The sequence below is a fragment of the Etheostoma cragini genome, chromosome 4 (genome assembly GCF_013103735.1).
Source record: "Etheostoma cragini isolate CJK2018 chromosome 4, CSU_Ecrag_1.0, whole genome shotgun sequence".
Taxonomy (NCBI): domain Eukaryota; kingdom Metazoa; phylum Chordata; class Actinopteri; order Perciformes; family Percidae; genus Etheostoma; species Etheostoma cragini.
This window is the reverse complement of record NC_048410.1, coordinates 15026236-15052290: the sequence shown is the minus strand read 5'-3', so window position 1 is coordinate 15052290 and position 26055 is coordinate 15026236. Positions and strand designations below refer to the sequence as shown.

At 41.2% G+C, this 26055-nt stretch overlaps 1 protein-coding gene across 2 annotated transcripts in view; it reads left to right on the top strand.

Moving 5' to 3' along the window:
- bsnb (bassoon (presynaptic cytomatrix protein) b) overlaps positions 1-26055 on the top strand; it is a 60699-nt gene that overhangs the window by 23848 nt on the left and 10796 nt on the right. Inside the window, exons 4-5 of one of the 2 annotated variants that reach the window (XM_034869057.1) lie at positions 16223-17029; positions 18422-24838. In XM_034869057.1, coding sequence (XP_034724948.1) covers positions 16223-17029; positions 18422-24838 — 7224 coding nt within the window. The remainder of the gene's footprint in view (positions 1-16222; positions 17030-18421; positions 24839-26055) is intronic. The other variant, XM_034869058.1, reaches the window with a different exon arrangement.

The following is a 26055-nucleotide window of genomic DNA, read 5'->3' as shown; positions in this document are numbered from 1 at the left end:
TGGAAAAAGGCTGCAATGAAACAAAGAGTGAAAAATTTAAAGGGGTCTGAATACTTTCCGTACCCACTGTAAATATTTGTCAGTTCACTGGGAAACAATGATTGTGAACAGACACTAAACTGGTTTAGATCTTCAACAGTGGTTCTGTGACCCCTGGAGGGTCCTTAGAGTTAACAAAGGTGTCATTTGTCCCGCCTTAACGGGTACAACACTAACAGTAGACTCTGGAAGATTTTTTTGCTTCAGTGAGTTTCATTCTCTAAAATTCTTATTCGTATTCTTAGTTTTGTTTGATTTTATTGACACAAATTTGATTCAATAGATCAACACATGGGCCCTCCTTCTCTATCCTCTTCCTCAGTTTGCATTTCTCTAACTCCTGCATACATGCCCAGTTGGAGACTTCTAGCTGTTGACACAGTGATTGAATTGGCAATTACTTCTGGTTGAATCGCTTGCAGTTGACATTGCAACAGGGATACTCAGCCCTCTTGATTCAGTCTGCGCTCTGTTGATTTAGCAGCAACAGCAGGGTGAGCTTTTTAAAACCCCTGCACATAATAAGACAAAGTATCTATAAGAGGTGATACAGACACATACAAACACAGAGACAGGGAGATGTGTGTGTGTGTGTGTGTGTGTGTTTGTATGTGTGTGTGTGTGTGTTGTGTGTGTGTATGTGTGTGTGTGTGTGTGTGTGGGGGGGGTCTTGTATAAAGAGCTAATAATTGAGATGTAATCCGTGTTGAGGCAGTGTAGTGATCCCCTTGAGTACAATGCTTAACCCCAACACACCACTGTAAAGATCCACCCACACAAACGAGTGCCATCTGAGAATAGTAAGCCTTGTTGGATGATTAAACTGAGACAATGCCATTTTGACTTTGTCTGATGAGTTAATTAGCGTTTAGGAGACTGACATGGTGAAACAAAGGTTTTACACCTAAATCCTGTATTTCTAAAGAGGAGGTGCATGTTTGACCAATTTCAGTGTGTGACTATGCTGCGGTAGACAAAAAGACAAGAAGATGATGTGATGCACAGCAATTACTGCTTCCTGTTGAGATTATGTTGCACCCAGCACAGATGGCTCGCTGGTTTGGAAGCTTAAATGCCACTCACTCTCATCTCTGGGACCTTTGTGTTTGGCAACAGGCTCTGGGCTCAGTCTGAGCTTGAGTCGCAAACTTCTGTATATCACGGACATGCTGAAAGATCCAGAAAAATGCTCCCACAGCTCCTTGTAGATTCAAGTTTCATTATTTGTGTACTGTATTTCCTGATTCTAAACCTGAGAGTGACAGGAAATAGAGGAACATCTACAATGACAAACACCTTTTGACACTGGGATTGCATTGCACGTGCTTTATTCTGCTAATCTTCTATGCACCACAAGAGTTTATTTTTCATAAGATGTCTTTCAGGTCAACCCCGACCTGTTCCAAGCCCAGCCTCCTCCGGCAGCAATATCAGCTCTTATGATAAATGACTATCTAGGGGCACAGTGACCAAAGTGAACTCAAATGCCCTTCCTTTCTTACCTTGTGCACGAATGTGCTTTGAAGCCTACAAAGGACCTCATCATTGGCTTAATCACCTCTTCAGAACTCATCATCTTCAACGCCTGGTGGCTATGCTAACAAGCTTAAGCAATACTCCTGGGGCCCCTGGCAGTGCCATGTCTATCCTCGCTGTCAGAGCCACAGAGGTGGGCCGGAGCCATCCTTCTACCCCTGCTACTGGGCCCTCCTGTCTCAACACATCACTTCACCCGCTTCATCGGTGCTCCCTCTCTTCTCCGCAGCACCTCAGGCATGTGACTACTCCCTAATGCTGGCATTAGGAAAGAAGGAGGGGGGGTTAGCTGAGTGTGCTATGCTTTGAGGCTGCAAATACTAAAAGGCTGGTGAGATTATGGAATGGAGACGTGTAGTTGTATGTCAGGGGGAAGAAAAAGCACAGACAAATCGAGGGAGAGCTATAATGAAAGGGAGCAGGAGATTGAGAGACAAAATGAAAGGGATAAAGCTCACTGATCACTCAGATATTACATTTAACCCCTTGCTAATCTTCTCAGTGCTGCAGCTGTCGGAGAGCAGTTGAGATGACCAAATCAGTTGTTAAGGTCTAGGCTGCTGCTCTGAGCAGGGGCCTGACAACAATATTAACAATGGCAAAAGCAGCATTAAGATCATTACACTCAACAGAGAGCTTGTCCTCCCACTGCCTCCATTAGTGAAGGCACTGGGGTTCTACTGCCAGTGCAGTCTACTGCTGGGGGCGTTACACAGCAACTAAAGAAAGGGTAATGGTGCTTAAAGGTCCAATATGTAATATATTTATTGTAATAAATCCAAAAATGACCCCAGTGCGTCATCATATATTAAGGAAACATGCTAAGTTGAAATACTGTTTTCTGACAACAATGCTAATGCCAGTATTTTCTCCTTTGGAAATTTCTGTTCTATGATGGAACATCTGTTTGTGTATTGGCCTGTGTGTTGTTATCAACTGGCCAGTTTGACAGCCAAGTCGGGTTGCCTGATAAACCTGTAAAAACATAAACCCAGCGTGCTTCAGCTGTAACCCTACAGTCGTGAAAGCAGCAAACAAACAAACGGGGTTAACGGAGATAGTTTCTACCCAACCTTGAAAAAAAAACGGCGTGTTTCTAAAAGTTGCGTGACCAAAGACATTACAAACCCTGGGTAAATATTGGAGATGTATTTGAAAAACAGAGACAGCTTAGAGCCCAAAAGGACGCTGAGTTGGCTAATTTTTGTTTTATTTTTAGCGCTTCATACCGTAATTCTAAGCCGAAAAAGTGTGTCTGTCCATTGGGTGGAGAAGACGGCGAGGTTGTGGTGTTTTTAGCAGTTCCTACTGTAATTCTAAGCCCCAAAAATGTGTCTGTCTCTTGGGTACAGAGCCAAGTTAAATTGCTATATAGATTTTACATGAGTACTTACTGGGTTCCTGTGTAGGACCTCAGTCCTGTGACTGCTGTTGTTTTCTAATTGACATTTTTTTATAGTGGATTATGTCACTCCGTTTTATGATTTCACTACTTCTCCCATAGAGTATGCACAAGTTCCACGCTCACTCAAAGGATGCTGATGCCCATGCGGCCCCGTGGTCTTGCTAAGTTAAAACATATATGCATATCTGTAAAGCACAACCTGTCTGAAAGACTAGTGTAGCATTAGTAGAAGTATATTTTTGTTGGACTCATTCCAGTAAAGTAATCACCTAACTAGACGCTGGTGATAGGTTACAGCTTGAGTAACATGTCTAAAAAGATAAATATGTGGTACATGAATTAGATTTGCCTGGCATGAATGTAAGAAACTCATCTAAAATGAAACAGGGCCGAGGAGACAGCCCGATTAACTTATCCTGGGGACAGACATATGCAATAAGACACATGACTTGTTTGTGGTTGGTTGCCAACCACAGTGTGAAATAGTTTTTTTGGCTGAAGCTTGATTAACATTTTGGAAACTAGATGTATGTTTAGAAGTTTGACTTTTTTCTGTTTTTGCCTCTAATTTTGCAAAATGCACTTCACGTGTTGAATCTATCCAAGTGTCCACAGGAGTGGGCAAATCACCCATGGCATCACCCATCCACTGTATAGATGGGAAATAGGTATGTAGGTAGGACGGTAAAATGAAGACACATCACTAACTTCTTGTTGTACTAACTGCATTAGACAGTTTGACCACAGAAAAGGTGCATTCACTGAACTAAGCTGAGTTGCATTCTGCCGCTCTGGGTGCTTTTAAAGCAAGATTGCAGAGGGATGAACACTGCAATTCATCTTGTATATTCTCTGAGCAAATTAGCACAGCTTTGCTAAAAGGCTTTCCAAAAACAAAAAACAATATAAGGAAATGGTCGAATACCATTCTTTCCTTCAGAACAGGTTCATCCTTTGTATCCTGTCTTACAAGTCCTGAAGTGTGTGAAGTGGGATATTGGATTGTTCTTGTCCTCTAGGAAAGATTTCACTTCTTTGAGGTATGAAGAGGTGGATTCACAGAATCTCTCTCAAAGATTCAGCTATATTTAGACATTGTGGAGGCAAAGGATTAGGGTTATTATATGCCATGTTTAATAGCTTAGGGCCTCATTTATAATGTTGATTTTGTAATAGTAAATGTTATGGATTTTAAAAACTCTCGTTATTTTAAGATGCCTTTCAGGTTATTGCTTAAAGTTAATTCTGATGCACTACATCAGAAATAAGACAATGTGGTACCCCTTTGCACAATACCTCAAAGGAAATTAGTGATTATTAACAAGTAATGTATGGTCTTTCAACAGTTTAAAGTGACCAATATAACAATTTATGATTTTTTTTGTGAAAAAAAAGAAAGTTGTAAACGGGGGATATAGATGGGGGATGACACGCAGCAAAGGGCCTCGGGCTGGATTCAAACCTGGGCTGCTGCAGGACTCAGCCAACATGGGGCGAGCGCACTAACAGAGTGAGCTATAGGCCGCCCTACAGAAAAATATTTTTAAAGCTTGTGTCATATGGTGCCCCCTTACTGGTGCTGAATGGTTGGTGCCCCTGGGCACTGGCCCATGTGTCCTTATGGATAGTCCGGGCATGCACCGCATCCTCAATATGTTTACTATTGTTCAGCATATTTTTCTTTGAAAAAACAGTAGTTTGTATCTTTTTTGGACGCACTGAGCTGTAATATATACGTCATAACCTCCTTGCTGGTTGAAAACTCATTAAAACGTGGTTAACCTAGCTACGGCGTTGCCAGTTAATGCTTAAAGGTTTAGAGCAAAACTATTTTATATTAATGAGCGTACGTTACAGTCAAGCCATTGCCAAATGAGTTTACCAATTTACCATTTATCAATGAATGATACAAAGCTAGTTAAACATATCAGCTTCACAAAACTCTTTCTGTACTTCTCTATATGGTTACATTGACAAAGGTCATGCGCAGAAGCTCGAGTGATGCCTTTTACGCCACCGCTGAGAAAGACAACAGCAGCGTTCAGCTTTGGAGACAAAGAGGACATAAAAATTACAAGATCATTACCCCTCCTGAAGAGTCAATCATGTTATTTTAATCCTCTGTGTTAGCAACTGCCTGGTCTACACATGAGTAACAGAAACATGACGTATAATAATTGTGTGCTACATAGTGGACAGAGGAAGTGTTACTAAATTTGCAATACCTCATTTCCAGTACCATGCACTCCACCCAGGAAATAATGTCTAACTCACGCATGCAGTGTCAAATGGTTATGAAATCCACAGATACATCAACTGGTGTCCGGCCAGTAACCCCAAAATGCTTAGAGGGGTGTGGACCCATTTATCTCTGCATGCAGCTTTATTTGCATTTCTGTTTAGTTTAGATTTTTAAGTCATATGTCTTGTTGTTATAGTGTAACCCATTGTTATTGCTGCTAAAACATTTTTGAAAAAAAATGTTAAATAAAAAAAGGCAACTGTACATTTTACCAGATATTCTTTATGATTATTGCAGGTTTTTCCTACGGAGATGGCTTCTGATACTTTTACAAATCCAGAACTGTAACACACGATGTGTTTTAAAGACATCCTGGAGATTCCCTTAAATGTACACCTGCCCATATTTAGCAGAAAGGGTAGAAAGCAGAACAATTCATCCACCAGTCTGTGTCTGTGTGAGACTCACTTCAAAAAGAAGATTTGTGAATAAAAACAGGGTTTAGGACAAAATGATCTTGTGGGATTTGGATGTCTTGGTGCTTTTCACAGTTTCTGATTTGAGAATCAATATCCCCCTACAGATGCAGGACAGTCTCAACAATGTGATCTGCCCCTGTGGGCCTGGGCACCTGTTGCTCCCCCGTTGAAACAAATACAAACAGACAGAATAAGTCAATAAAGAGCCAAAAACATGACCTGACCCTGTGCTACCCAGGACCTGGTGGGGCAGCAAAGACATGCATCCTTAATGGAAGATGACACACTGTTGTTCTGCAGCAACACAATATGCTGGAGAAAGAAATTTCACATGTAGACTGCCACTTGGAAAAGTCTTTGACGTACATACATTTTGGTAAAATTGTGTGTGCACATAAGTTGAGTAATTATAAAGTGAAGAATAGGGTTAGCTTTCAATATCTGCTTGTCTGATCATTTTCCTCTGCAAAAAAATGACATTAGTTTCTCTTTATACAGCATTACACTACAGATGATTTTTTTTTGCTGGTCAGTTGGTCAATCAATCTACCACTTTGGTCCAGATTGATATCTCAACAACTATTTGATGGATTGTCATGGTATTTTGTACAGACATTTACAATTCCCTGAGGATGAACTGGGATGACTTTGGTAATCCCTCAAATTTTCACCAGCCATCAGGTCAATTTTTTTAATCTGTCCAGTTCTTAGCTAATGACATTCCAGTCCTTCTGAGCTGTACTTTGTGTTTAGTGCTAATTAGAAAATGTTAGGAATGCTAATATGCTAAATGAAGATGGTGAACATAGTAAACAAAGCACCACTTTGCCAAAGGACAGTGTGAGGCTGTACTGAGGTGAACTGTAACCTTTTTTATATATAAAATGTGCATCTAGGCAGATTAAAACAGGACACAGTCAGGGACTTGATTCAAGATTAGATTCTTCAGGCTTTGAATGTAACCTTGCTCAGACAGATTTGATATTATTGTAGTAAAAATAATCTGCAGCAAATAAATACATGCAGCTTAGGCTATGGAACATGCTACTACCTCTATGAGGTAGAAGAATGAGTGGGACAGTGTAACATGGAGATGCTCTGAACATGGCGATGCTCTGAACATGGCCCTGTGAAACACATTGACAATATGTTGTATGTATTTATTTTGATTGCACTGGAACTGTGGAACTGTCTATGTGTGACTGTGCCTGTTGAGTCCCACTTGCTCGTGGATGATCCTTCATTTCCTCTCTAATCCATAGGCCTGACCACATGTCCTTATTGAAGGAGTCCCAGGGGATTAACCTATATACCTGCTGACTCTTACTGACCTGTCACAGCCGTGGTGTGGCAAAGCCTGGCACACTGCTGTGACATGTGCTCACTCACGCTTTGCACTGCGCACTTGGTAGTTTATAACCACTGTTCATTCAGAGTGTGAATAATAGAAATGGATACAGTGTTTAAAAGCTCTGATAGGGCTTTAATAGACCTGCCCTGCTCTGAGTAACCTGCTCTGCTGATCTTTGATTCTGAACACTGCAACTAGATTGAATACAGCGAGTATGGTTATTTAAAGTTTTTTTTGAAATTTTGATTGAATGTAACATTTGACGGCTACTGTTGCATTTTCATTTACTTTTATTTGTTGATGTCCGTACTTAACATGCAGTCTTTTAGTGCTCCATTACTGATATTAAATGTGTGTGTGTGTCTTTGGGTCTGGGCAACAAACTGCATGACATATTTCCCCATTCACCTGAAAGTCACCCCATTCACACCTGCTTGGCGGCGCAGCCCCGCGCACATGGTAGTTAATAATTTACACTGACCCTCTGCTCCCCTAACCTTCACTTGTTACAAGTTAATTATGAACTTCTTTGTCGTATGCCTCATTAGTCTCTTTGAGACACAGAACTTGAATGGTTATTATGATGATTATCGCCTTAGTTGTTACATAGTTGTCATCTTCATTTCAGTTTTTTATTCTTACTTTTAAGGTTGATGTGGCCAGCTCTTTTGTTGTGAACTGTCAAAACAAGAGTACATTTAGGCAATGATGTGGCTATTTTGATGGTAAAATGAAAAGGAAAAAGCTGGCAAATTGTTTTGAGATAACTTATGATAGACGGAGGGTTGACAAAGTCTGGCATTCAGGAGTAAAACTGACGATAACACATGATGCGTGACAAATGTTTAATATTGCCATGCGTTGCTGTCATACTTCCATTTGCTTTTTTTCCTTGCAGAAAGTTGTATTGCTCTCTTTCTAGCGTTGCCTCAGTTTTCTTTTACATTTGTTGTCTCTATTGTGGCATTAAAACAACTACACAGTGGGAATTGATCTTTATTCCCTTCCTAATAATGAGCACCTAAAATATTATATCTCTGTGAGATTTATGACTGTGTTTAATGATAGCTGACATTTCTTGCTCACAGCTTGTGGTCTGATTTCTGGCAGAGACACCATGCAGGGGCAAACTCTTGCTGTGAGATGACTGACAGTGAGAGGTGAAATTACTGAGGTTGTGCAGGCGACACACAGTCTACTTGCACATGTGTTTGTACACTTTGCTGATCAGCATACCAAAATATGTGTGTATGTGTGTATGTCAAAGGTGGGTCAGGGTGGTGTGACTGTCCCCTCCAATAGTGCATGGAATAAGAGCTAAGATGTTACTAAAAAGGTTGGTGGTAAATATGCGGCCCACTTCCAGTGCAATATTTAGCAGGATGCTTGAATCAGACTCTGTAAATGCCCTGTTTGTTTTTCTGTTCTGCGCGTTCATGTTGTGTGGGTGTGTATGCACCCACGGGACTCCCTATGTCTCTATGAAATGTTGCTCTCTCTGGCTCCCTCCATGGGTAAGAAGTATTAAAGCTCTACATCATATTCTTGCCTCACCAGCCTTTAGACTCTGTAGGTCTGTTATCTGTGCACATTCCTTGCAAGCGGTTTGTTCATTTTGGCCTTTATATCATGGTTGCAACTAAACAAAAAGAACGTGACCTTTAATGTTAGCCATTTTGAGAAAAGGCCAGGTATTTTAAGGCAGATCACAGAGTCCACTTGCTTGGGGCATTCTCAGTAGTTTTCCTCTCTGAAGAAAAAGCTTTTCAGTTGTCACCTGTTGTCATATAGACAAACTCCTGCTATTAAAACAGTGACTGCATAGCTGCATTTTAGCTCAAAAGTGGAATCACTGGTCCATTGGGGTGGGAGAATGCAAAATAAAGCAATCACTACTTCAGTATTACTTGAAAAAAGACATTAGGACAAATGAGGTACATAAAAACAAACATTTAAGTACCTGAAACAATACATGCACGATGTACTGTCTCAAACCACCATGTTGTTTTTCAAAATTGATTAACCAATAGGCCGTTCTAACATGTTGTCGCAACTAATGCATGACACTACTCACCAGTATGTGACAGTACCTAATTTTATAGAGTCTATGGATACTATTGCAGACTGACAAAGTTAACAGCTAGCTGGTAAACACACTGGAGCATTTAGCAACTAAAGAGCCCCATTTCTTTTAACCTTTGTTTAACCAGGTTAGTCTCATTGAAATATAAAATCTCTTTTTCAAGAGGGACCTGGCCAAGAAAGCAGAACAAATTAGTTACATATAAAAAAAAATAACAAAACAAACACAGAAGAGGCCAAGACATCTCAATTGCATTTTGATTAAATAAAAGTGTCATTAATTAAAACATTTGCACGTGTGAATGGCCTCATGTTCTATGGTTTTAACATAACCTTTAAACTCATTTAAGGAAATTAGAGACTGTAGTTTGAGTGTTTTTTGTAGGTCATTCCAAGTAGAAGGTGCTGCAAACATGAAAGTCTTTTTGAACAACTCTGTCCGGCCTTGAGGTACATTCACCGTAATAGTGTATATTTCCCTCAGGAGTTTGTGGAAAGCAAACCAGTGCTAAAAAGAGAGGGACTTACATTTGCCAGATGGCCATAAAACTCCTGCCTCCAAATGAATAGAAGACCCCCATATCATCTTTTGTTTTTGCTGCTCCCAAATGGCCAAAAGAAGGAAACTTATTTTGGTTTTAAGTTTAATGCTTTAGTCACATTATCCAGTTTTAAATAATGCAATTAATTTTAGAATAAGTTTTCATTCTTGTGAGCTCTTGTGAGGATTCTTGTACTTGTGGAAGTGTGTAGTTGATTAATTAGCATGTAAACTACAGACAATAAACAATAATAGATAGATAGATAGATAGCCTTTATTATTTAGACTCATGGTCCATAAAAATACAAAAGCAACAACAAAGAAACATACAGATACACAAGACAGACACCAATCAAATAAGACAACCATACCAGTAATCCCATAAGGGGGACTGGTATCGCAGACAATAAACAATAATGAAGATTGAAGTCCTCTTTTAAGCTCTGCTGAACCATCCAAGTTTGTCTGAAATAAGTTGACTTCTTTTTGTACTTAATAGTTATTTTTTTTACAATTTCAAATACTGCTACTTTTGAGAGCTTGATCCTATTAAATTTGAGCAATTTTTTGCATTTATTGAATCATTCTAAATTCAGAGACAGTAAACATAGTTAAATTTTATTTCAGGATGGTACATTTCTTAATCAACTTAAGCTCCATCTAAGCGCTTTAATTTGTCATTCACATACCTGCTTTTAGCTCAGCTTGACATTAGGGGTTCACAGTCTGGATAATTAATATACTTAACTTTCTGCATTACATAATTTGGTGAACTTGTACCCAACTAAACTTGCTTAGACATTGACAGACGCATGTGCAGTCACTCGCGCACACAGACCACAGGGAGACACATGCCCTAAATATGTGTAAGAGAGAGACACCCACACATGAATAATCAGGCTGTAATGTCTCAGCAAGCTCCTCTGAGAGTGGGATCAATCTATGAGAACAGGATCAATCTCTCTGACCTTTTCCTTGTGGTAACCTACAGTGTTCAATCTCTCATTAATTTGACAGTGAAAGGGCAGCTTTTCTGGCTGTGAGCTGACAGGAGCATCATTACACTGCCGGTGTTCATACTATTCAACTTTCACTCACTAACTGCTCTGTCTACTACGCTCTTTGTACCTTGTCAACTAAAATAAAAAACTAAATGTATGTCTATTTGCTATTTCCTCAAACACACTAAACACTTGGTTCAGCTGAGCTACAAGTCAAAATCGGTGGACATCGTGCGCTTACTGTAAATGCAATGTGATTTTTATAGTATTTATTATTTATTGTTGTATGATGTTCGTGCGGTTACTTTACAACAAATTACCCCTCTGTGATAACAATAATGACCATAAACATTAAAATGTACAACTGTGAAAAACTACTACTACTTTGGGTAGCGTATTTGGTTGTAGATGGCCTTTATTATTCGACTCATAGTCCATAAAACCAAAACAACCCCAAAAATTTTAAAAAGACAGAAGTTAGCAGTGTGTTCTATCATGCCATATTTATGTTGTTGAATTGGTGAAGATGTTTTCTTAATTTATTCCTTTTCTTATTTAATACACTCTCAAGGACACCATAGATTTATTCAGACAGAAAATATGAACAAGAGCTATAACTAGTTGATATAAGGACAAAAACATTACACAGAACTAGCATGGGCAGTGGAGTTTATTGTAGAGATCGGAGAGTTTGGCAGGCTTTAGCTTGTCGTCAAAGTTCTCTCTGTGGCTGTCTTGTGCAAGGTCCCAGTTAAATGAGAAATGTTTAATTAAATATATTTTGATTAGAGATGCTATCGTTGCACTGGTGAGCGTAGAGACTATTATAATTATACAGTGTGAAAAAAATCACGTGTTCTGTCGAATTTTCTTCAGACTGGATGCTGAAAACCACGTCATATTGCAGTGGATAAATGCAGACACCAAATGCTTCAGATGTACTTGATATATTACAGTCAGTGTCTAGTCTTGTCAGCCTCATCTGAGTTACAGTTCAGAGCCAAGGTTAAATACGTTCTCTGAGCAAGTCAGCCTCCTGCCATTTAATGAGGTGACCACCAGTCCACTAACAAGATGATCTCAGTTACAAACTGAGCCTGCTGCTGGCACACAGCTGCTACCACACACACCCACAGCCACACTAGTCTCGCTTTACCAGACCTTCCTTCACAGGAAAGGGTCTAGCTAGTCCACACAGCAATAGGAGAGAAACATGCTCTGGTTTATTGGCATGTCTTTAAAACAATCACAATTTTCATGGGCGGCTATTGTGCCGCTAGAAAATAGCCTCTGGAAGAAACTTGTTTTGGTGGAACGTGTACATTCAAAAGATGTTTTAGGCGTGCAACAGAAAACTCTGATTGGAAAGATAGTCTAGCTAGCTGTCTCGATTTACCCTGCAGAGGTCTGAGGAGCAGTTAACCATAGACCTCGTAAATCCATCCAGTTTAAAATTCCAACACAAAGAAAGCGTTAGCTAACAGAAATCTGTCCAAAAAGAAACACATAAGGACAATCCCAGATGTGGAAAGTGGTTGATATAGACTGCACCCACACCGAATCCCACAAAACACAAAAAGAATTCAAGTAATTTATGAAAAACAACAACTGTGTTTCAAAACTGCTTTTTTTCAGAAAAACATTTCATTAACTGTGTCTGTGGTAATTTTAGCTGTAGTTCAATCTGAGCTGTGTTGTTGTTCAGAGGGCAGTTAAAAAGTAGAAGTTGACTTCCTCAGTGAATTGGTTGCTCTTTTTTCAAGGTGTATTAAAGGCCTGTCCCTAAAGCGCAGAAGCTCAGTCCTTTATACAGACCTGATTTTCTCCACACAGTGTGGGCAGAGGTGGGAAGCACAGCCCACAGTGTTCACTGTTGTACAAGCTAAAGCACTCCACATGAATAATTTGCTACTCCAAGCTCTGGTTTGGCATTTCTCCTCTCTCCCTTTCACCCACGCAGTGATACTATGCTGATTCAGGAGCAAAGAGGGGAGTTTGGCAGTGCCAAAATGGCAGGAAGAAAGCTACTCGGTGGAGAAATGTTCATTATAGTTTCTTCTTAAGGTTAAATTCTGCTTTGTGAGCATGCTAAAAAACTTGCTAAAGCAGATTTGATGATGTCTTGATGATATGTGAGCATGGGCGCACAGAGGACACACGCATAGCATGTCCGCACTGTTATTATTGTTGTGTCGGTCCCATTGTGCAAAGCTGTCCACAGCAAGCAGACACTTGCAATGTCTCTTACATTTCTACACATTTTTTTTGTTTTGTTACATGTGAAAACGGCACAGATGGCTAGTTATGGAGTACTGAACCTGTTTATATATAGCTTCTCAGTAGAGCACTTGAAAGAGATAAAAAACAAAGCCTGTCTGTCTGTTTGGCATGCCAATAGCTCCATCCATGCTTCGTGGTCTCAGTTGAGACAACAGATTCCTGTAGGATTTGGGCACTTTAAGACAGGTTTTATCTTGGATGGAAAAATAGTCATCAGTAAAAAAAACAGTGTAACACAGATTGAAATGTAGCTGTCATATCGGTTTTCATTTTGTTACATTACATTTGGTTTTGGCAGTTGTTGCATGTTGGAAGTGAAACGTCTCATAGTAAGACTTAAGGTCACAGTGGTTTTTACTTCTTACAATTTTTTTTTAACTGGCCAAGTGTGTGTCAGGCTCCTATTTTATCATCTTTTATGCTGAAAAATATTGAAATGTAACTGTCTTCACTATTGCTTAGTTCGCTGCAGCATTTTCCTTACTTAACTGCATATTTTCACAGTAGTCATGATAAAAATAGCATCATTTTGAAATAAGGGGACTGCATAATTTAACACTCATATGAATAAGCGTCTAATTGAGTTATTATCAACAGAACATCAGTTGAAGTCTACCGGTATTAAAGCTGAAATGATCACAATTTCTTTTTAGAGAGCGGTTGAGTGTCACTAGAGTAGGCAGCTGGTTAGGGTATACCCACTGTCTGCAAGCTACCTGTCCAGCACCACACGCCAGCTGTTGAAAACATCTTAACATCTAACAAGCTAAAGTCCCAAGAGCCGCAACAATTAATTGGTTAATCCTTTGTTGGATAACAGAAAATGTGTCAAAAACTATTCTGATAATCAATTAATTTCTCTAGAAAAATTGAATGGTCCCAGCTTTTCAAATATGACTATTGGCTAATTTCATTTCTCCTCTTTTCTGGTATTGCCTTTGGGTTTTGGAATGTTGGTCAGACAAAACAGGACATTTGAAGACGTCGTCTTGGATTCTAGGAAAGTGTGATGGACAGTTTTTTGACGTTTTGACTAAACAAGTAATCAATTCAATCAAAGAAAACAATTGGCTGATTGGCTGTTGTTACAGTAGCTCAAGGGTTAGTAGAGACCTTTGACAATTGTCAGGGGATTAATTGATCAAAATAAAAGTAATCAGCAACAATTTTTATAATCAAATAATCGTTTAAGCCTTTTCTTAGATTTCTTTGAATAAACTAGAAATCTTTGGGTTTTGGACTGTCGATCAAACACAGCAAAAAATGTAAAGACATTAACTTGGACTCAAGGAACTATTTGTGACTATTTTCTTACATTTACAGGCCAAACAATAAATATATTAATCAAGAAAGTTACTGGTAGATTATTGGATCAGTTGCAGCCCCATTTTTAATATCTATGTATACACTGGGAAATTGTCTTCAGTGATTCTCCAAAGAGAACATTTTCCTGTCAATGAGGTGAACATGCTATTTGCAGTGGCCTCATATAAACAGCAATTTACTTTTTGTTTTTACTAGGTATCTACTAATTCAATTAATATACAGAAATCATCGTCACATACAGTAATAAATACTACTATTGTTCGTAGCCATCATCTTTACCACCACCATCTGTCATTAGTCCACTACCCATTTCTTCTTCCTCCTGTTTTTTTCCATCCTCCTCCTCCTTTTTCATCCTCTTATTACATTTTAGCTGTAGCTTTGCCTCCTACCACCCACATCAGTGAATGGTTAACCATTACTTGTAGATTCTTTTGCCTTCACGATTAATTTATCTGGGGAAAAAAATGGTTACCAGTGGCCTGTAATGGTTGGTAGCCACCTTTCATTGTGGCCAGTGAGCCAAACCATAGGAGACAAAGGGACTCTGGGAAGATCAACAATTCAATCTCTCCCTCACACCGGATCAGTTTATCTACATATGTACCTAGACTTTATCAATGGAGGCGCGTCTGTCAAAGCCGATCTCTGGGCTCTCTAGTTTAAGATCTCTATGTCTGTTAGGTTGCTCCCTGCATAGTGCAAAATGTTATCCCTCTCTATCTGTCTCTCTTTGCTTGCTTATAATGCAGGCTTTTCTCAGTTATTTATATCATCCAGGCTGATAACTCTTCTTTAAGCCTCCCTCCATGTCAGACATTTGACAGAAGTGACAGAATCCCAATAACTTTTATGAGCACCAATTACATTTGATAGTTGCAATGTGAGTAAAAATTATTTTGTAAAAAAAAAAAAAGCAACCTTTTAAGCTTGACTGTCTCTGCCCTCTGAGTCATTGAACACCTGCATTGTTTTTATTTTTTAGCTGTTTCTGGGCATGTTTCTCTATTTATGCTTATGACACCAATATAAGTAATGATTTATTGGGCAGACCAAATCAGCACTAGAGGTGTTTATGAGGTCATTCATTTTGTTGTATGAGTCTGTGACTCAAGAATGCTTGCTCTTCAGGCCTCGGGCATAGATGATTATCATAAAAACGGAAGGCTGCGTTTCCAAAATGGTGCGGCCACTTCTCTTTTCAGCTTTCATAACCTGTGTCATAACCATTTCTTTCCATCGTTTCATCGATCTGCAGCATTGGCCTTCAATTAAATGTGTTTATGTTAATATACTGTCTTTTATGTTTAGCTCTGTCAGAATTTGTAACTACCTTCACACATAGGGCTCAGTGAGGATAACAGTGAAGGACAAATCCTACTCTTGCAGATTATAGGTTTGCTGTGGCTCCATAAAAGGTCTAATGACAATTGTACCCTCCAATATAATAACAGATGTGTTAATTTGTATTCACACAGTTTTCTTCCTCTGTGTACCCTGTTTGAGAGTGCTTAATGTTGTCAAATGATTAAGTCTTCACCAAGAGATAAAAGGCCTTGTTTGGACAGGCTTTCAAATATTTAGTTTTTGAGACTTGGTATACTGAGTCCTAGGCACTAGATGACCGTTATTACAGCAACTACAGACACATTCATGTTTCTGTACCAATCAATCTTCACACATAATAATCAGATAATGTGATGACACATTGTCAATACCAAAGTAAACATGAATGTTGTTCATACTTTTCTGTATGTAGTCACATATGTAGATTCCTTTTTTTGCTCATTTTTGGCACCAGGTGGAATCCAGGTGACACTAAGAGTTTGTTTTGCTGAATAATGTAAACGAATACTAGAGTTTGGTACAAGAATGCATGTCCTTAGATTATTCTATTTCAAAGAGTTTTAATTGATGTTCTCTTTGTTCTTGTTTTTCAGAAGAAAGAATGGTTGTGCTTGAATTGCCAGACGCAGAGGGCTCTGTCAGGAAGCTTGGGAGATATTCCAGCTCCTGGTTCACAGCCCTTGGGATCCCCCCGGCCACCCACTACAGCCAATCAACAACAACCTCAGCAGAAAGGGCCAAATCAATTTTTAGGGCCTAGGCCCACAGGTCATCAACAACAACAGAAACCACCGGGTCTCCAAGTAAGTGGCCCTGTCTCTTCTGTGAAACATGCTGGGCCTGCCCCTCATACCAAGGGGCCCAGCCAAGTTTCCCCTCAAACCAAGGGTTCTGTCCAAACTATTTCTCAACCTAAGGGTTCAGCTCAGCCTCCATTCCAAACTAAGGGTCCAACACAGCTCTCAGCCCAGAGTAAGGGACCTCAAATTAAAGGTCTTAATCAATCACCTGCTCAGAGTAAGGGCACTGTTCAGTCTGCTAATCAAATAAAGGGCCAGAGCCAGGTCAAAGGGCAGACTCAGACAAAGGGGTCTGCTCAGCCCTCTGCTCAGACGAAGGACCCTTCTCATCCTTCTGGTGCCAAGGCCACCCCTGGTAAAGTCACACCCAACCATACCAAGACCTCTCCCACCCCATCAAAAACAGCACCCACTCAGTCTAAACCCACAGGTAACAACCAGGCCCGCAAACAGCCGCAGAGCCAGGAGAAGACCAAAGTCACATCCAAATCTCTAAAAGAAGACAGCAAGGCCTCTCCAAAGAAGGCATTGTCAGAGACTGTCACTTCACCAAAAGACATGAAGATTTCTGAAGATACACACAAGTCAAAACACCATGAAGTGAGCTACCTGCAACTTCTTCGCCTTCATTTATTACTCTTGATTTTCCATTTTTATTTTTGGCTCCATTCAAGTAATTGTAACCATTTCTCAGAATCATCTTGTCATCATATCATAATCCTTTTATTTATTCATTCCACATCACTACTGTCGCTTTTTTTTGCATCACTTTTTTTATGCTTCTCGTAATTATAATTTATGTAGTTAACATGTTTGTTATCTAATATTTTATTGCTCTTCTTCTCCTTTCTACCCTTTGTTAGTATCATTGACTTCACATACATTTGTGTTTCATCATATCACTCCCTTTACTGAAACAATTTCATGTCAATACAACTTTCTTCATCAAAATATCCTTATCATTACCATCCTCATCCCTATCACCATCATCATAATCAACATCATCATCACCATCACCACCACCTTCATCTTCATCATCATCTTCATCATCGTCATCACTGTATTCATCCTTATCATATTTATATTTTTTATTATCATCGTCATCATCTTCCTCACCACCACCATCTTCATCCTTATCATTGTCGTCATCCTCATCATCATCGTCATCATTGTCTCAGTGATCATTCCTTATCTTCAGCCAGTTCCCCCATTCCTCCGGCTGGTTTTGTACAATTTTATTTGTATCAACGCAAGCTTTTTGTTTGCTGTGACACTTTGTGATGATATTTTAAGCATTCTACGCATGTTCGTTATTCTTCAATGGTCCGAAGAATGCAAAGGAGAATGCATCAAAGGTGGCAATCAAGCATGTAACCAAATGACATTTGTCTGTAGATGTTTGTATGTTTAACTGTCTGTTATATTCACTCTATGTGTCAGTGTATTTATCCATCTGTGTGTACATAACCTTGAATGGCAAACTCAACCCAAATCAACAGAATATGATCAATAGCGATAATAATCTACAAAATAAGATTATGTTCACAAACAAGTCAAAACAAAAGCTTTGATTAGAATTCAGTGCTTCTTTAGATAAAACAAATGTGGAAATTAAGTTACTCTTGTTTCAGGGCAACAAATGTATAAGTCAGATACGCTTGACTTCTAAACCAAAACGTAATAGTAAATATTTGGGTTGATTTTAGCCTAAACTTTCACTATATTTGTTTGATTTAAAGGTTTTGTTTGTTCCAATGTAATTGTTCTCTAATAAGTGTTAGAGACTATTTTGATTGTATTAAGTCAAGTGCATTACTTTTACTACATCTAATCTATAACGCTCATGAAAATGTGATTGCTGAACAATTTAATGAAATAATGGGACACAAGGTGTGCTCTAAGGCCTGTAATAGACAATGAGGTGAGTTAGTTAGGGAAAGAAATGCCTTATGTTTGCTTCTGACCTATTTCCTTCTCTTTCTCTTTTTTCAGGATTACAACAAATCAAGTACACAGAGTCTAAGTGACACTGGATACTCCTCAGATGGGATCTCCAGCTCTCATGGGGAGATTACAGGACAGATCCGGGAAGAAGGAGTCAAACTCAGTGAAAGAGGTGCTTCCTTGCCCTCAGAAATCACCAAGCTGGAAAGCTCCATGAAGCCTTTACTAGAGTCAAAGATGGCATCAGACCAGAAGCACAGGCCACATTCACTGTCTGTGGGACAGGGTCGAGACTACAACCCTGATGATGATGCAGCAAGGGATGAATCAGAGGATGAACTAAGTTGTAAGCTTCGCCATGATTATGTGGAGGACAGCAGTGAAAGTGGTCTCTCACCATTGCCTGTAAGACAGAAGAAGTCACATAAAGATGTAACAGATGAGGAATATATGAGGAGGCAAATTATTGAGATGAGTGCAGATGAAGAGGAGATGGAAGAGCATGGAACCCAGAAGACTAGAAGGGGAAATAAAACCAGTGGGGATTTGAGCAAAGAGAGACGGCGACTCTCTCATCATTCTAATAGTTTTGAGGATGACACCAAGACATCAGAGACAAATGAAGAGGAAGATGTTGTAATGGCTGGAGGCCTTCGTCGTTTTAAGACCATTGAGCTGAATAACACCAACAGCTACAACCGAGACATGGAGCTAAGTACTGAGCATGACCTGCGAGAACCAGAGCTAGAAATGGAAAGTCTGACTGGTTCTCCCGAGGAGCGGTCTAAGGGAGAATATTCTTCCACCTTACCTGCCACCACTCCCAGCTACACCTCTGGAACATCCCCCACATCTGTGTCATCCATGGAGGATGACAGTGACAGCAGCCCTAGTCGTAGGGCAAGACTAGAGGAGGCAAAGCAGCAGAGGAAGGCTCGACATCGGTCCCATGGTCCACTTCTTCCCACTATTGAGGACTCATCTGAGGAGGATGAGCTCAGAGAGGAGGAAGAACTACTTAGAGAACAGGAGCAGATGAGAGATCTAGAGCAACAGAGGATCCGGAGTACTGCTCGAAAAACAAAGAGGGATAAAGAAGAGCTACGGGCACAGAGACGTCGGGAGAGATCCAAAACTCCCCCCAGTAATCTCTCTCCCATTGAGGATGCATCACCTACAGAAGAGCTGAGGCAGGCTGCAGAGATGGAGGAGCTTCACAGATCATCATGTTCTGAATACTCACCATCTATGGACTCAGAGGCAGAGGGCTTTGAGATGATTGGTGGAAAGCTTTACAAATCAGGAAATGAATATAACCTTCCAACTTTCACATCACTCTACTCCCCAACAGAAAAGACATCAGCAACATCACCATCTGATAAAACATTAAAAAGTGCAGAGGAGGTCTATGAAGAGATGATGAAGAAAGCACAGCTAATGCAGAGGCAAGGGCATACAACTAATCAGCAGAAAGGTGCCTCTCAGCCGGACAGTAAACATCATCTTGAAGCAGGAACTGTCCTAACCCCGGGCTCAAGCCCAACACAGGTTGCTGCACCTATGTCCTTCTCCACAACTGGGAATGATCCAAGAATTCCAGGAATTCATGCAGCACAGCATCTATCAAAAGAAACACAAAATAGGATAATGACACAAAGTGCCAAAATTGAAGGTGTTGTTGGAATTGCCACGACCAAAGCCCAAGTCAGTCAGACTGCCACAAATCGCCAGGCAGGTAGCACAGTGCCTGCTAGCAACAGAGCAGGCTCCCAGAAGCCAACACAGGCATCATCTGACCCTGGAGCATCCTCCCTAACCTCCAAAGTCTTCTCCCTTTTCAAAAGTCCTAGCCCCTCGGCCTCCCCCACTGCTTCTCCAGTACAAAGCCCAACACATACGCCATCCCTTAGACCCACTGGTGGTAGTGGCAGGCAGCTACCATCTTTGCCAGGTGTTCCTACATCAGCTGTAGCATCCCATGGAGCGCAGGCGCCTCAAAGGGCAATTTCGCCACGTCTTGCACGACAGCAATCTTCCCAAGATTCACCAGTAATGGTGATAACACTAGGCTCTGATACAACTAGTCCTGCCAAGCCAATTACTGTAAATTCTTCTACTTCCCCTTTGTCATCACCAACACAGGTCAGTTGTAAAACGTTGTATAGTTCCCAGCCCCCTTCGACTAGTTCCCCAACATCACCACAGATGCATTCATCACAACAGTCTCCTAAACGTTCCTTACAGATGGCTCACAATTTTGAAAAAGTAAATCTTGGTAGTAGCACTGTGACCACAACTGCACATAGTCGTGGATCTATAGAAAACATATCTCTATGTAAAATGTCAAATATTCCAAACACTAATGTGGTGGATCTAAGAGCCCCAATGAGGCCGGCTCCAATTATAATGACAGACCAGGGAATGGACTTAACATCCCTTGCCACCGATACAAGGAGATACTCTTTAGGAGCAGAGCACCCATCTGGTCGACATACAGCAGTGCAACCTCTCATTATGAACCTGAATTCACAAGAGCAACCGCACATATCTGTATCAACACCGACCACAGTTAGTGTCACAGTTGCAGGTTCTATGTTTATGTCCCAACCCAAGCAACAAGTTGTATATGGTGATCCTTTGCAAAACCGTATGGATTTGGGACAGGGTGTTGGATCAGCTGTGTGTTTAACCCAGAGCAAGCCACCAATTACTGACCCATCGATTCCCAAAATTGATGCCTGCCTGGAGAACCTGGGTATACAACAGCAACAACTGCAGTTACAGCAACAGAAGCTCCTGCAGCAGCAACAGCTTCTTGAGCAGCAACTCCAGCAGCATCATCAGCAATCCTCTTTTGCTCGTTACAATTTAGCTAATCAGGTCCAGCCACTGCTGATGAAAAAAGATCTTGTAGTGAGCCAGACAAGTAGTGCCCAGCCTGCAGTGACTGCAAGTGCCATTTCTAGAGTATCTCCGCTGACTTCACCATCAGTGTCTGGTGCTCCTGCTTCCAATGCTGCCCATGAAGTCTATGCTGGAGTTGCCTTAGAGCTAAAAAACAAGCCAACAGTTATGAACTTGTCCACAGGTAAGCCCCATGTTATGATGGTGCAATTAGATGAAAGTAATAAATCACAGGGGGGCACAGTTACTCAACTGGTTACGCGAGAGGAACCTCCTCCCCCACCTCAGGTTTTGGATCTCACTGGACAGATCAAACCAGAAAACCAAGTGGCTTGTTGTGATGTTGTTTATAAATTGCCCTTTGCTGGTTCCTGTCCAGGGTCATTCACTCAGAAGCCTACAACAGTATCTTTAGATAAAAACCCCATTACTGAAACCTCTCAAGCAGCCCACCCTGCCCATCCACCACACTACAATGTCAGCCAACAACAACAACAACAACATCAACAACAACAACAACATCATAATCAACATCATCATCAACAACAACAGCAACAACAACAACAGCAGCAGCAATATCAACAACAACAACAACAACAACAACAATACCATCAGTCTCAAGGAGTGACAGAGGAACATAAACCATATCAACAACCCACAGTCCCCTCAGGAAGAATTCAGCCCTCCATGTCTGATACTAATCTACCCTCCATGACTGATGCTGGTCACTATCAGAGTAATGCCCAGGGGGGGCTGGCAGTAGATCTTAGCAGCGTGAATCAGGCTTATGATAGTGGATACCTTGGAATTGGAGCACAGTATGGATCTTATACAGACTTGCGTCACCAAGGAGATGTTGCAGGCCCTTCATTACCCCTTCGCCGATATGGTTCCATGTCAAATATCAATTCTGACTATGCCTTCACTTCACGTGACCTAACAGGACCACAGGACTCCAATCTGGCGCAATACAGTGCAACCACTGCCAGGGAGATCAGTCGCATGTGTGCAGCTCTTAACTCTGTGGACCAGTTTGGGAGCCGTTACGGAAATAACCCTGAACTGGTACCATATGGGGCTGGAAGGGGTGGTCCCTTAGCTAGGCTAAACCTCCAGCAAAGCTTAGCATCAATAAGAGCAAATCTACTGTATGGCCCAGATGGAAGAGCAACAGCAAATGGCCAAACCCTAACAAATCTAATAAATGCTAGACAAGCAAGTATACGGGCCTTGTACCCTGCTGCTATGAGAGGAGGTGATGGCATGATATATTCCACCATCAACACTCCCATAGCCTCCACCTTGCCAATTACCACCCAGCCTTCCTCTGTCCTTCGCCCCATCCCTAGAGGAATTTACAGACCTTACCCTACAGGTGTAACTCCTGTACCATTGGCTAGCCTTACTAGGTTGCCTCAAGTGACTCCCAGAATGCCTCTGTCCACGCAGGGACCATATTCCTACCCCACTCCAAACCAGTATCCTACTTCAGCCACACCATCAGGAAGTGTGCCTGATGCAAGCAGCTCACACCAGGAAACTCCTATGTACCTTGGAAAGCCTTTAACAACAGTTGTTGCTCAAACAGCTGCAACCCTTGCACCCATCCAAACAGGAGCACACTTAGGAGCACAAAATGTACCACCAACTGGTATACAAACCATGTCAGATCAACAGATAGACCGCTCGCAACTTACCTCACAGAGTGTTACGCCCCCCTCTCAAGCTCAAGGTCATCCTCCAACTGTTCAGCCATTGCAGAATCAAATGCAGCTACACCAGTTACCTACTCAAACTGAACCTTTATCTTTGACTCAAACCCAACCTCAAGTTCAACCCCTCAGTCAACCTCAACCATTAGTTTTGCAACAGGGTCAGCCACAAGAAACATCACACTGCACTGCCCTAGCACCACATTCCAAACTTTCTCCTCCCATGGAACCCCAGAAATCTAAGGAAGATGAGAGACTGAGTCAGCAACAAGAGCATGTGTTGCAGCTAGAGCGAGAGCGTGTTGAACTGGAAAAATTACGACAGTTGCGCCTACATGAGGAGCTTGAAAGAGACCGTATGGAGCTTCAGCGACACAGAGAAAAAGAACAACTAATTGTTCAGCGTGAGATTCAAGAACTGCAGACAATCAAACAGCAAGTCCTACACCAACAGCAGGCAGAGCGGGAGACACAGCTCATTATGCAAAGAGAACAACTGGCCCAACAGAGAATGCAGCTTGAACAAATTCAGTCTCTGCAGCACCAGCTTCAGCAGCAGTTGGAGGAGCAGAAAAGGCAAAAGACAGCAGCAGTTGAGGCAGCAGCTGCTACTGCAGCAGCGGAGGCAGCAGCAGCGGCATCAGCAGTGGCGGCAGCAGCAGCAGCAGCAACATCTGCCCAGGGTGCTATACAAGGGGTAGTTGTTGGAGGAGGGCACCCTCAAGGGTTCATTATTTGTGACCAGAGTGGTAGAGTTATTCAACAAGATGGACAGAGTGTTAAATTTTGGCAGGATGGGCAAGTAGTCCAAGCCGTGGTGGCTGCTCGACCTATTCATAGTTCTGCCTCTGAAATGTCATTGAGAAGCAGTGACAAACAGGTTGATTCCAAGATTATGAAAAAGCAGAATTCCATGCCTCGGCTGAGGGATGGCTCAGAGGAGGACGCTGGGAAGAGGATTACAGACAGCTGTGTGCAAACAGATGATGAAGATGGAGAGGACAGATTCATGAACAGGCGCAGGAGAACAAGGCGAATTGCGGACTGCAGTGTGCAGACCGATGAGGAGGACCAGGGAGATTGGGACCAGCAGCCAGTGAGGCGCAGGCGATCACGTGTATCAAAGCACTCTGAGTCCAGTGGTGAGGCTAAACCAGAAGGGTCCTTTAAAGTGGCTTCTGCAAGTATAGCTATTCAGACCACCAATGATTCATCATGCCAAACAGAGCCTGACCAACTTAGCAGGATCTCGCCAGCTATCCACATAACCATGGCAGAAACCTCAAAGGTTGATTTATTACATTACATAGCGGCCCCTGAAAGGACCCACAAAGGAGAGAGTCTGGCTTGCCAGACAGAACCAGAGTCTCAGTCTCAGGGTGTGGTCGTCCCCCAGCTGAGTGTCCCTACAACTATTAGTCCGTACTCCACAAGTCTGCATATAGTAGGTGCAAACACAACTGATCCAACCTCTCCTCGACTCCAAGGAGTTGCTAAATTTGAGAGAAGAAAACCAGACCCCTTGGAAATTGGCTATCAACAAAATGAGTCTCCTTCTCGCCAGCCCCCCAAATCTCCCCAGGTGCTATACTCCCCTGTATCTCCATTGTCTCCTCATCGCATGCTGGAGACAACATTTGCCTCCCAGGAGAAACTTAACAAGGCCCACGTTACACCCCAGCAGAAGGCCTTTACTGCTGAATCACCCCAGCGCCACCAGACCCTACCAAGACCAATAAAAAGTGTGCAGCGCTCCATGTCAGATCCCAAGCCTCTCAGCCCAACATCAGATGACCCTGCCAAGAACAGGTTCTCCCCATATCATCAGCAAGCTATGTCCAACAGTCAGGTACGAAACAATCACAATTTCAATTATCAGTTATCCAAATATTGTCTTTAGAAATGCAGCACACCCGCACAATCTAGAGTAGTTTCTTTAAATAAACTGTGCATGAATGTCTTAGGTCCCTCATGGAAATGTGAGTATTTGATCAAATAAAACATGTGTTTGCTGGTAGTATACAATACGTACTATTCTGATGTCAAATTCTGTATTTTGTAGGAACATAGTAAATGCATTTTTTAATTAATTCAGAGAAATAGAGATCACACTGACATTATGCATGGTCTTATACAATTTGTCATATCTTTTGCCATCAAACTAATGTTTCATGATTATAACATACCAGTGCCAAACCCAGCAAAAATATGTTTTAGCCATTTTGCATTTAGAGAAACACAAAATTAGGGAATGATTTGTCAATTAATTGTCTAAATTTAAAAAGAACATGTGTATGCAGAATATGCTGTATGTGGACATAGAAGATCACACAGGATCTGGCATCAATAAGGTGACAGAATGTTCTCATGAGAGCAGCTGGCCATGCCAGAAAATCTTTTCCCATCATCCTTTTCTGTTTCTCTTTTCTTGTCTTCCATTTTTCCTCTTTTGGTCTGTTTTCCCCTCTCTCTCTCTCGCTCTTGCTCTCACACTCTCTCTCACGCTCTATCTCTCTCTCTCTCTCTATTTCTCTCTCTCTCTTTCTGTTTCATATCTTCTATATCTGGCAACCCTTTAGGAGTTGCCAGGAGGACATACAATGTGGAGAAATACTGGTGGTACTTTGCTGTCTTCCTGATTGTTAGCAGCTGGTCAACGTAAATTAGCATTTGTCTACACTTAGACCAAAATTAGTTTGAGAAACAAACATAGAAATCAGATTTCAGGCATTTTACACATTTAAATTAATCTTTAATTTTAGTGTTTTATACACGGTTCTTTTGTGAATATTTGCCATGGATCCACCCAGCACAACTATTTTGTAAGTATTAGACTAGCACAGATGTCTTTTTATGTTGTGTTTTTATTTGTAGTTTATACATTTGATTGCTGTTACCTGCATGCCATACATAAATATTTGAAGCAATGTCAAAAAAGGCCAGATACGGTGGATATTTTCTCAAAAGAGTAGAGGGTAACTTAACATATTTCTCAAATACATTTGAATAAAATCAGATGACTCAAAACACAATTGCTTTATTACACTGACTGATGTCTCCTGTCAA